The sequence below is a fragment of the Cheilinus undulatus genome, linkage group 17 (assembly GCF_018320785.1).
Source record: "Cheilinus undulatus linkage group 17, ASM1832078v1, whole genome shotgun sequence".
NCBI classification, from domain to species: domain Eukaryota; kingdom Metazoa; phylum Chordata; class Actinopteri; order Labriformes; family Labridae; genus Cheilinus; species Cheilinus undulatus.
Window position 1 is genome coordinate 21137424 of NC_054881.1, and position 12563 is coordinate 21149986.

The following is a 12563-nucleotide window of genomic DNA, read 5'->3' on the forward strand; positions in this document are numbered from 1 at the left end:
CTTTCTGGAAGAATGTGTCCTGTTACATTGGGTGTAAAACTAAAACATCATTTCACAAAAACACCATCATACATACAAACAGTCAGACATGGTGGTGGTAGTGTGATAATCCTGAAGGAGAATGTCTGGCCATCAGTTCATGACATCAAACTCAAGCGCACATGAATTATGCAGCAGGACAATGATCCAAACACACCAGCAAGTCCTCCTCTGAATGGATTAAAAAACAAAATTAAGGTTGGGGAGTGGCCTAGTCAGAGTTGTTGCAGCCAAGGGTGGCACAACCAATTATTAGGTTAGGGGGGCAATTACTTTTTCACATAGGGCCAGGTAGGTTTAGATGGCTTTCTTCCCTTAATAAATGAAATCATCATTTAAAAATCATTTACTCAGATTATCATTTTCTAGTTTTAAAAGTTGTTTATTGATCTGAAACATTTAAGTGTGACAAATATGCAAAAAAAGCCTAGGTAAAAACCTAGTATATGGCCAACTGCAACTATCTGGGATGCCTGTTGAAATGCCTGATTGAAATGTGTGTATCTCACAACTACTAAACCCTTTCCCTTAACTATCACATAGTCACGCTGAAGCAGGTTGGCAGAGGAGCGACAACATCATTTTCTGTCGCAGAAAGCTTTCTGTGTTCCTCTCAGCACTAACTGTAATGAAGAATTGCTGGACATTTCTGACAAAAGTGCTGGTCTGACTAAGACCAAGCTAGGTTCTCCATTAGCAGCCATTGTATACAAGTATTCACTCAAGAAGTTACCTTTTCCCCCTCAACTATCACATAGTTATGTCAAAGCAGGTCAGCAGAAGAGTGAAAACATCTTTCCCAACATGAAAAGCTTATAGGGAGTTTTTAATCTTTGTCATACAGAGATGTGGTCCAGTTCTGGTTAAACAGAGGCCATGCTAAAGCTATGTCTGAGTATTTAGAGCAGTGAAGGCAGCCATTAGTGGGCTTTCAGCACAAGTAAACCCCGCCCATAGCGCATCTCTGTATGTATGGCTCTAGTTACCACAGTGGAGGCAGCCATTACCGCCAGCATTCAGTCCAAGCAAATGTGACTCTGTTATGTTAGGGCTCATAAAATAGCATCAGTCAGTCAGTCAGTCAGTCACTTACCTACTTATTCAGACACAGACAGAGGCATCTGTAGGGCTGACCTCAGTGGTCAGCCAAAAATTAGAAATCAGAAAGGGGGTACATACTTTTTCACAGTACTGAACATGTGCAGTTTCAAAATAGGATGAAGGCTCTTGTTAGCACTATTTCAGGGTGCTAAGATGTAATTTAGGGGGCTTCAGCAAATCTACAGAGGGTCCCTATGCCTCTGCAGTCTTTGTTAACTTGTGTCTAGTTTTTTTGGCCTTGTGTGGTCCTCAAAGCCTCCCTAAAATGACAGTAATCACTGAATGTGAGATAACTCCCTATTCAACTCTGCATACCAAAGAGCTGCCAGTTAACAAGTAAAAAGGCTGTTAGACTGTAAGGGAGGGTCAGAGGGCGACATTTCAGAGGCTCTGCTGATGAATATTTTAGATTTACCTCTTGCTCATGGCTGTTTTGCATAATGTGTAATCATTACAGTTACGCAGAGTTCCAGGGTGTTCAGTTTTGCATATTTTAGGCTGTTGAGAACCACTGCAACCTTTAATACCACAACGTGGACACTTCAATTGTTCCTCCACTCTGAAACAAAATAAACACTCAGAGAATGTAGGTGTCCGGCCAAGTTTTACTGACATTAAAATAAAAGAAAAATAACTCTATTTTTAAAATCCACTTGCTCTTTTTAAGTAGTTCATAACTTCCTTGTTAAAATAATGCTCATTTTGTCTCCCTCCTGTACATTTCCTCTTTGACCTGAACAGAAAGTTAATGATTTGAGAGCAGGGTTAAAAATGTCTCTCCATTTTAATGTCTGAATGATCCAGAAAGAGTGCAGAAATGACAACGACCAGACTCCAGCTATGCCACACTACCTGACGCTCCTGGTAGGTAGAACTTCATTCTGTTTAATGCTGTTTCTTTTTAGAAATGAATGTTTGCAGTAAGCTTTGATAAATAAAAAATGCACTCGGGAAACTACTTTTAATTAAACTGCTCTGAGTGATTGTTGTAGCTCGCAGAAGAAACATAACCAGCATAAATAATTCAATAAAGACACTGACAAATGGAAGCTTTGGGAAATGTGTTAATAGAAACAAAGAATTAGATTGTAAATCAAACTGAAGGTGCTGATATTTGACAACATAACTGCTCATACTGTATGCTTCATTTCTGCAGCTCGACTGTCCTGTTGTAATCACAGCCATTTTTGCTGCTGGGATTGGGGGGACGTTTCAGTATGGATTCAGTATATCTGTGATGACTTCTCCGTCTGCTGTGAGTAGAACTGCAACTAATTATGGTTAAATGCAAACCCTGATTCCACAAAAGCTGGAACATTGTCTGAAATGTGAATAAAAATAGAACCTATACAACACAAAGACATGTTATCTAATTTTCAAACTGTTAGACTTAACTGTCCGGAAATATGCACATATTTTGAATTTGATACTTGCATCATATGGAATGCTCCAGGAACAACTGGAAAATTTCATAGGTAAGCAGGTTAAATGTATTTGAAGGGGTAGTGAGGCAAACGGCAGGAATAAGATACCCACCTATGGAGTCTAGACACTGGTGGTGGAGTTGATGAGTGATGCAAGACCATATGAGGAGTAGACTTTTGAGTAGCTGGACCAGGAACCAGTGAGGTGGCTTGGAAGAGAAGACTGAGGTATGCAGGATGAGAACAGAAGACCTGCAAGGGTCTGGGCTAGATGCTGATGAACTGAATGGAGGTGGCTGGGGTGGAGGAGGGTTGCAGCGTTCACACTGAAACAAAAGTTAGGCAGACAGATTTGAAATATGACAGGTGCCTGATGGTTGGTCAATGAGGTTGTGGCAGAATCTGATTAGCTTAGTACCGAGGAGTGTGAACCCCCATAATCAGCTGATCACCAAAGTGGGAATAGAGAGAGAATGGAAGAAGGTAGAGATATGAACAAGTGGTCACTGATGAATGAGTAGAAACAGTCTTTCTGCTTGAGCTTTCACTGAGCTCCATTTCCATGTAGGCTCAGGTACATATCAGAAAACTATTGTCAGTTAACACAGTACGCCACTGTATCTACAAATGTAAATTAAGACTCTACCATGTAAAGCAAAGCCATATATCAACAACATCTAGGAGTACCATCGATTTCTTTGGGCACAATCTCATTTGAGATGAACCAACTTCAAGTGGAAAAGTGTGCTGAGGTCTGATAAGTCCACATTTCAGATTGGTTTTGGAAATAATTGCCGTTAAGTCCTCCAGACTGAAGTAGAAAGAACCATCCAGATTGTTATCAACACAAAGTTCAACAGCTAGCATCTGTGATTGTGTAGGGGTGTATTAGTGCCCATGGCATGGGTAACTCACACATCTTTTAAGGAATCATTAATACAGAGAGGTACAAACAGGTATTGGAGGAAGATATGCTTCCATCCAGGTGTCATCTTGTTTATTTTAGGGCCTATTTATGTTTTCTTTTAATTGTTTTAGCAATGCAGTTCTTTGATATCTCAGAATAAACTTAAAAGAATGAGGAGACAGCTGTAAAACAGTTTTTTCCAACTTCCACTAAGCTTATGGGACTGCATATCCGACATAAAGCAACAAGTAAATGGCAAATCATATTTGTTTATCAATTGACTTTAATGTCTTCTTAAAACTCATCATCATAACAAACTGTTTTGATATGTATTGTATTGCAATTTGAGTGCATAATTACATCTTTACTCAGGCCACATTTACTGGAAAATGATGGATGGTGAAGGGACTAGTGAGGATACAGCTATAGAGGTAGTTTCAACAGAACAGGACAATATTTATTTATTAAAATAAGAGTGAAGAACCACAATGAAAGATTTTCTTGGTGCAAAAGTGACTTCAGTAAGAAGTTTACACCTTGGTACACCCACTATGCAATTTTTTGTCACTCAGTGAATGTGACTGTTTGTCTAATCACCCTCAAAGTTTACTTCAAGGGTTGGGCTCTTCCCAAACACAGTTTATGAAAGGTTGTCCAGATGAAATGTGAAATATACCCCATGACATGGACATGTGAAAGAATCTATTTGCCTGTCAAGCTGCTGAACAGAATTTTTATGAAATCAAAATAAAAAATTGTTTTCAGGTGGATTTTTTCCATGTAAATGTGACCAGGGTTAACTTTGAAAATATTGTACTAATGCTTTCCACAATAATCTAGACAGGTAACTCTATACTTCAATTTAGTCAAGCTTGTAGACCTAAAAGAAAAATACCAATAACTGTGCTTGTGATTATTGCAGTTTATAAAGGAGCTGGTGAACACAACATGTGTGCAGAGATACAACATGTACCTGGAGCAGTGGCAGCTTTCTCTCATCTGGTCCTTCTTGGTGTCTATTTACTGCATCGGGGGACTGCTCGGGGGGGTCATAGCGGGTCCTGTTCTCTCAAAAATTGGGAGGTTAGTTTTTCTCATTGAAAAAGCACTATTCAATAAATTGTCTATGCTTTAAGACAAACAAATTTAAACTTTAAGTGGTTTGTCTTCTGTTTTTGAATGATGCCTTCAGGCTGTATCACAATCGTCTCTGTCTCCTACAGAAAGGGCTGCCTTTTGTTCAACAATTTTGTGGCGATAATCGGAGCTGTGTTGATGATCTGTAGCAGGACAGCCATGTCCTTTGAGATGATCATGGTGGGACGGTTTCTCTACGGCATCAATTCGGGTGAACAGAGTGTTTTAAAAAGCCAGCGCTCATCCCTGTGTTTTTTCCTAAATTTCTTCGAAGCAATTCCTCCATCACTCTTAGGTCCACATTTAACCCAACAGACAATCGATTTCTATCTATACTTGTCACTAGAGTAGTCCTTGTGGCCATTTTTCACCCAGTTATTGATCAGTATTGATTTGTTGAAATGTATGATTCCCCTGTGTGTCCCTCTAGGACTCAGTCTTGCAGCTCACCCCTTGTATCTGGTTGAGTGTGCCCCCAAGAGGCTGCGAGGGATGGTGGGTGTCACAGTTGGTACCTCTATTTCCCTGGGGAAGTTTGGTGGTCAGCTGCTGGGGATCAGGTGAGGTGGACGGAGTCATGGATACTGTGAAGAGTCAAGTGAGGGGTCAGGTAGTGGTGGGCTCAAATGACAGCTCACATTAGGTCAAAATGCTCTTAAAGATCCAGGGTGTCCTCTCTGTAGAAGAGAGCTAGGAAGGAAAGCAAAGGACAATACCGGGTAACTATAGTATATTATCAATAGAAAATAATTGAAAAAGCAATTTACATGAACAAGAGAATGACAAAGAAGACCATTAGACATTCCAAACCTTAGAAAATAAAAACATACGATGCACCTAAAGAGACAAAGAAGTAGAGATATTCCATTCTATTTTTACCTTTCAGATCACAATTTCAACTACAAAACTAACATGAAAAAGAATCAATAGCTGTTATTTTAAGGGCTGCCAAACATAATTATTTAACTACAGCTAGAAACCCACATATGGATGGATACATTAATGACATTGCATACTGAATACTATGAAATCTGTTCAAAATCAATTAATGCATAGTAGCATGACTCGCAATATGATGTAAGCTGTATGCTATACAGGAGGAGGCTGGGGTGGAGGAGGTAAAGCTTTGCCAGTAGCAGCATGGTGCATCAGCATTAATGCAAGCAGGGATTAGTGAGAAGTATGTCATATTTAAATACACCGCTGTGTTGGAAGAAAGAGCTGGGATTGGCTGTGGGAGCTGGGAGGCAATAATTGGGATCAGCCGGCCACCAGTTCATCACGGCTGTGTGTATGACTACCATGTCCTGCATGAACTAATGCTGAGCTTTATTTGTCAGAGGAATTGCTAATTTGGGGGCTTTGTATTTAGGTGGAATTGTGCAAGTCCATCAAACAGGTCCCACAGTGGCCCCAAACAGGAGATAAGGGACTGGGAAGGACCTACAGGCTTAAATCAGTACAGATACATATCAGGTCTTGACAAAAAAAAAGTCTCTTTGGATCATCCTTTAAAATGTACAGGAAGCGCACTACAAGCAATTATTTGACCAATTTTGGTGCTTTTGCCAAAAAAAAGCAATAACAAGAAGTCCACCAGCTTCATCTCATTTTCTATATAAGGCTTTTTCAGATGATGTTGAAGGACTTCAGCCTGTTTTAACTTTCAGATACACTGTTCTGTGTTCTTCATGTCTTTTGCCAACACCCTTTGTATCACACAGCTACCTCTCATCAAAGCGCCCCCTACTGGCAACAGGAAGTGACACAACAGGGCCATTTTCAGCCCTCTTACTGTGCTGAACTTATCAACCTTTAGATTTGGAAAAAAAGGCCTCAATATTGCTCTACAACACTAACATGGCAACAATTTTCATATGTTGCCAATTTCGCAGGAAGTTGCTACAACTCTCATATTAAACATGTGATTTGTTTCAAATTTTACAGTTCCTTTACACATTTAAATGTTAGTTTCATGTTTGTTCTTTAACACCACCTATGTAGGAAGCCAGTAACACCTCTAACATTAAACTATAAATGTCAGTCATGCCCTTATCAATTCTACATTTAACCATTCTACTTAGGCATGCTACCACCTACTGATGATGAGCGGTACTACCTCATATACAAAATACAGTGGGCTCAGTATCTCACATTAAACGACAGTCCTGAAAGTTTCTGCATGGCCTATCTGCTTTGCTGCAACACACCACAGGGGTCGCCAACACGCAGCAGATGCTATACAGCCACAGTTGCAGCACATCCTGACATGCACCAGGGTGTGAGGGTCCTTCAGTGCTGCTTGCAGTCCTAATTTTGATTGTTTTATCTAACAATTCACTCTTCAATAGCACTATACTGTTGCATTTTGTTATGATTACACGATTCAAAATTGTAATCTTTGGCATCCTTAATATTAGTGTTCGATATTAATGCCAATACTTATAAGAAAAAGTAACAATGTAGATTATAATGCTGAAACACCTGCACAGAAAATAAACAGCAAGATAAATCCATGTCTGCTATGAAGTACGGCGCTAAAAGCAAGAAAAAGCTCTGCTTCATTCTGCTCTGAGTTACTCAAAGCCTCGTCTGAGAGCAATGACGGTTTTATATTTTCTAATATGAGTGAGTATTTTATGAACTAGGAGCACCACTTTGAAATATTCTACAAGAAACTGTGGGCCACTGTGATGTTTTAAGAAGAGGATTAATGTATTCAGTTTTCTTTGTTTTTGTTAGAACTCAGAGAGCTGCAATAACTGTATTTTTTTCTGTATGTCTTTTTCAGGAAAAATATATTCTCATGCTAAATTGAGAGACCATTTAAAGATTGAAAAGGTCCAATTTGGTGTGATAAGATTTTGTTGCTGTTGTAGTGAGTTACTTGGTACATATGAGAGGTGGCCATGGCTGCTTGGTTTCAACGGCTTCACAGCGCTGGTCCAGCTCTCCACACTGCCCTTCCTTCCAGAGTCTCCCAGCTTCCTGCTGCTGGACAGAGGAGACCGTCAGGCCTGTGAGAAAGGTGCAGAAAGAAACCATATGTTCCCTCAAGGGTCTGGGGTATATCATGACCTTAATCAGCTGCTTTGCCATTCTCTACCAGCTCTGAGGAGACTGTGGGGCGACCAGGACCACAGCATGAAGGTGGAGGAGATGCTGCAGGAGAAAGCTGCCCTACAGGGTGTACGTAACCACTCAGTGTTGGAGCTGTTACGGGACAAAACACTGCGCTGGCAGCTCATCACCATCTTTGTTACTTTCAGTGCACTGCAGCTCTGTGGCATCAATGCTGTGAGTAAAACACTGAGCACTCTTAGCACAAAGTATAATATTAGCTGTGCAGAGTAAATGATTAGCAAGTATGCAACAAACATGAGGAGTAGTAAATGTGATGTTGATGCTTTTAAAGTATCAGGACAACTAAGTGAAAAGGCATGTTAATCTAACCTGCTCCTGGGTTTGGCCTAAAGTAAATCAGCCCGCCATAAACACTGGGAGCCTGGTTAGCTTGGCTGTGTTTGAAAGCACTTCTAATCCTCACTAATTAGTTGTGTAAAAATAACAATATGTTGTTTTGTCAGGGTTTCTGTGCTAAAATCTTGGAAATCTTTCTTTTGAAGTCCTGGCAGGGTCTTCAAAAGAAAGATAAAACTCTCTGTGTGGCTGGCAAACCTGCTGCTAGGTTGGCTCTACATTTAATACATTCTGAACAGTGCTTCTTTGCCCACTTTTTAACCATTACCAGAGTATAAAGATTATGAATCACTGTTTAATGGAGGTTTATGTGCCAAATTATCTTGGACATGTCCTATTAACTTGGTGGCAGTGAGTTAGATCTCAACAGAGAAACAGAACAACACACTATGCATGTAGACACAGCACTGACTGTGTTGGCTAGGATGTGTTGGCTTGTCCACCATATTGGCAGTGACAGGTAAGCAAATACATGCAGAAGTAGATGTAGATGATGAAGACTGTACACTGGAAGAGCATCCCAGAGGACACTATAGAACTTACTGCCCACTGGAAGGGAACCCTAGAAGACATTTTATAATGTTTTGTTTACTGGAAGGGCAGCTCCAAAGAGCTCTTTTTCCATGTTTTATCCACTGAAAGGACACCCCAGAAGGCACTTTGTCAAGCTTTGTTTACTTATAGGACAATCTAGAAGGCACTTTGTTATGTTCTATCTATTGTCAAGGAACCCCAGTGGTCACCTTTACATTTTGTCCACTAAAAGAGGGCACTTTACCACATTTTGTTCCCTGGAAGGAAACCCTAGATGGGTCTTTATCTCACTGTGTTCATTGGTTGGGAACCCTAGAGGCTGCTTTATTCGATTTTTTTCACTGGAAGGACACCATAGAGGGTGCCACATTTTGTCCACTAGTAGGGCACCCTGGAGGGAATTTAGTATTGTTTTGTCTACTAAGAGAGCACCCTAGAAAGCATTTTATCACATTTTGTCCACTGGAAGGAGACCCAAGAGAGTATTTTCCTTAAGCACCCCCTGCTTGTATCTATGAAAAGCTAAATCTGGCTGTTAGTCTCTGTGCTAAGTTAAGCTAACTGCTTTGAAGGTGCCTTTAGATGGGGTCACGTACTGTCTTCACAGCAAGTTACAACATGAACAACCTCCTCTTGAGTAATCACAGCATCTTAAGTCTTATTTTCCTGAAATCACAAGTTCAGGATTTCTATTTTGAAGGCAGCACATCATCCTGCTCAGATACTAATCTTCTAACCTGACTCTGACAGAAAGCAAATAAGCCCAAAATGTCAGACTGATCCTTTGAGGAGGAAAAGTCTCAAAGATGCACTTATGAAGAAAAACACTTTTGGTGCTAAAAGTAAATTCAGGAGCTTTTAAATTTATGCTCCATTTTTCTAAAAGGCCCTTTTTCCAATAAAAATCAACCCAATAGTAAACAGAAATGAGTATTGAGCTTTTAAAGAGAAATAAGAATGCTTCACTTCTGCTCTCTTTATAGCTTCACTCAACCCTGCCATGCAGGTGTGAAAATTAATGCAGATGATGTGACATTTACGGGGTCCACAAAAACCCTCATATGACTTAAAAATGAGGCATTTACCTCTATATTTTCAATTCACTTCTTTTAAACAAAGAATTTCAATATCAAAGGTCAGTTTTCAGAGACATTTATGCTGATATATAAAAATGTTTGTGGAGTCATTTAATGCACCCAATATTGTTATTGTTTCAATCAGGCATCTCCAAAGTCACCATTTGATCCAACACCAGTTAAACGTTGACACCAGTATCAGAACCAGGATAGGGACCAGCACTGGTCTAATGTGTGCATTTTGGTTATTCATATGCTCCTCTGCAGGTGTACTTTTATTCTTTTGACGTCTTTCGTGCTGCAGGAATCCAACCACAACATTTACGTTATGCGGCCCTGGGAACAGGTCTGTGTGAGCTGTGCACCTCCATTGCCTGTGTAAGTCAAAATCAACCTATTTCATATCTTTCTTAATAGATTTTTTGGTGAAATATCCCTTTATTGTCCTGATACAGACACTTTTCACCCTTTTTGTTATTCTATTTCTAAGCTTTTCTTTTGCTGCTACAGTTAAATGTTGTTCTTTGATATATGGGACACACACCCCATAATATGTAGTTAGAGCTCCCTCTTGTGGGACACTGTTGAAGTTTTGTTGATGTCACAGTTCATGATCATTGAGAAGATGGGCAAAAAAGTCCTTCTGTCCAGAGGATACATGGGAATGGCTGCAACCCTGATCCTCCTCACCATTACTCTGTACCTGCAAGTGAGTCAAAATAAAAGCAGAAGCACATTTCTGAACAATTCTCATCCTAAAACAGGCACTGTAACTCAAATCTTCCTTCTACAAACCTCATAAAGTCCTTGGTATAACTTCATGTTTCCTCCAGACTCATGTTTCCTGGATGCCATACTGCAGCATGGTCCTCATTTTCATCTTTATTTTCTTTTTTGCCAGTGGGCCAGGTATGTAACAGTTTAAAATTCCCCTTTGAATCACTGATGAGTAAATTCACAGTTTCTTCCCTCTCAGCTGGAGTATCGGCTCCTCTTCCTGGAGAAATATTAACTCAGCCTTATAAATCAGCTGGATACACCATCGCCTGTACTCTTAACTGGTCTGGCCTGTTTATACTGGGGATGGTTTTCCCAATCTTAGTGGTAAGCTTGTAACAATCTCAATGAAATTGCAACCCCAATTCCAAAAAAGTTGGGGCGCTGTGTAAAATTTAGATAAAAACAGACTGCAATAATTTGAAAATCTCATAAACCCATATTTTATACACAATAGAACATAAACAACATATTAGGTGTTAAAAACTGAGACATTTCACCATTTCATGAAAAATGTTAGCTCATTTTGAATTTGATGGCAGCAACACATATCAAAAAAGTAGGGATTGGGCAACAAAAGGCTGGAAAAGTAAGAGCTGGAGGAGCATTTTGCAACTAATAAGATTAATTAGCAACTGGTGGGTAACATGAGTGGGTATAAAAGGAGCATTTCAGAGAGGCATAGTCTCTCAGAAGTGAAGAGGGGCTGAGGTTTTACGAATCTGTATGCATCTACAGTGCAAAATGTCATCAAAAGATTCAGCGAATCTCTAGAAATCTCTGTACACAATTGACAAAGCCCTCAGTGGGCTCTGTATTAAAAACAGGCATGATTCTGTACCAGAAATCACTGCATGGGTTCAAGAACACTTCTGAAAATCACTGTCAACACAGTCCAAATCCAAGTTACAGCTGCATCACACAAAGAAGAAGCAATTTGCAATATGATCCTGGAACGTCACTGTCTTCACTGGACCAAAGCTCATTTCAAATGGACTGAGATAAAACGGAAAACTGTTCTGTGGTCAAATTAATCAACATTTGAAATTCTTTTTGGAAACCAGTGACGCCAGATGCCATGTGCTCTAAAGAGGAGAAGGACCATCCAGCTTGTTATCAGTGCACAGTTCAAAAACCTGCATCTCTGATGGTCTGGGGTCACATTAGTGCCTATTGCTGAGCAGCTCACACATCTAAAAGGACTATCAATGTTGAAAAGTATATTGAGGTTTTAGAGCAACATATGCACCCATCCAACGTCTCTTTCAGGGAAGGCTTTGCATATTCAGGAAAGACAATGCTAAACCACATACCACATCCGTCACAACAGCATGGCTTCACAGTAGAAGAGTCTAGGTGCTGAATTGGCTTGCCTGCAGTCCAGACCTTTCGCCAACAGAAAGCACCGGGAGCATCATAAAACAAAAACTCCAAAGAAGATCCAGGACTGTTGTGCAACTAAAACCCTACATCAGACCTGAATGGGACAACATTCCTCTCCTAAAACTCCAACAACCGGTCTCCTCACTTCCCAGAGGCTTGCAGACTGTTGTTTAAAGAAGAGGATGCTACATAGTGGTAAACATGGCCCTGTCCTTCCTTTTATGAGATGCATTGCTGCAATTGAATTCAACATGAGCTATTATTTTCTCAAAATAGTAAAATGTCTCTGTTTTAACATCTAATATGTTTGTCTTCTATTGTGAATAAGAGATTTACAAATCATTGCATTCTGTCTTTATTTACATTTTACACAGTGCACCAATTTATGGAATTGGCATTGTAGATTTGCAGTTAGTAGGCTTACAGGAGAGTTTATTACAGCAATTATAAACATGATGTACAACACTGTATTTCTATTTTCCCTTCAAGGAGGAGCTGGAGTACTTTTGTTTCCTTATATTCCTGTTTTTCTGCACCGTCTGTGGGCTGTTTGTGTGGTTCAACGTCCCTGAGACCAAAAATCGGACAGCACTGGAGATAGCTGCAGAATTTCAGAGGATGCATGGCAAATCTGAAGAGATACAGACAAGCAAATCCACTGAACCGAACCTGAATGGACTAACATTATATGACACCAAACTCTGA

The 12563-nt window shown here is 40.0% G+C and overlaps 1 protein-coding gene across 1 annotated transcript; it reads left to right on the forward strand.

Annotated features, from left to right (window-relative positions):
• The first annotated feature begins 1980 nt into the window (after positions 1 to 1980).
• Positions 1981 to 12563, forward strand: slc2a11l (solute carrier family 2 member 11, like). The gene is made up of 12 exons (XM_041811158.1): positions 1981 to 2004; positions 2297 to 2395; positions 4394 to 4554; positions 4695 to 4819; positions 5039 to 5168; positions 7488 to 7636; positions 7718 to 7905; positions 9966 to 10076; positions 10306 to 10407; positions 10532 to 10607; positions 10675 to 10802; positions 12348 to 12563. The coding sequence occupies exons 1-12, from the start codon at positions 1981 to 1983 to the stop codon at positions 12561 to 12563; spliced, it is 1509 nt and encodes a 502-aa protein (XP_041667092.1).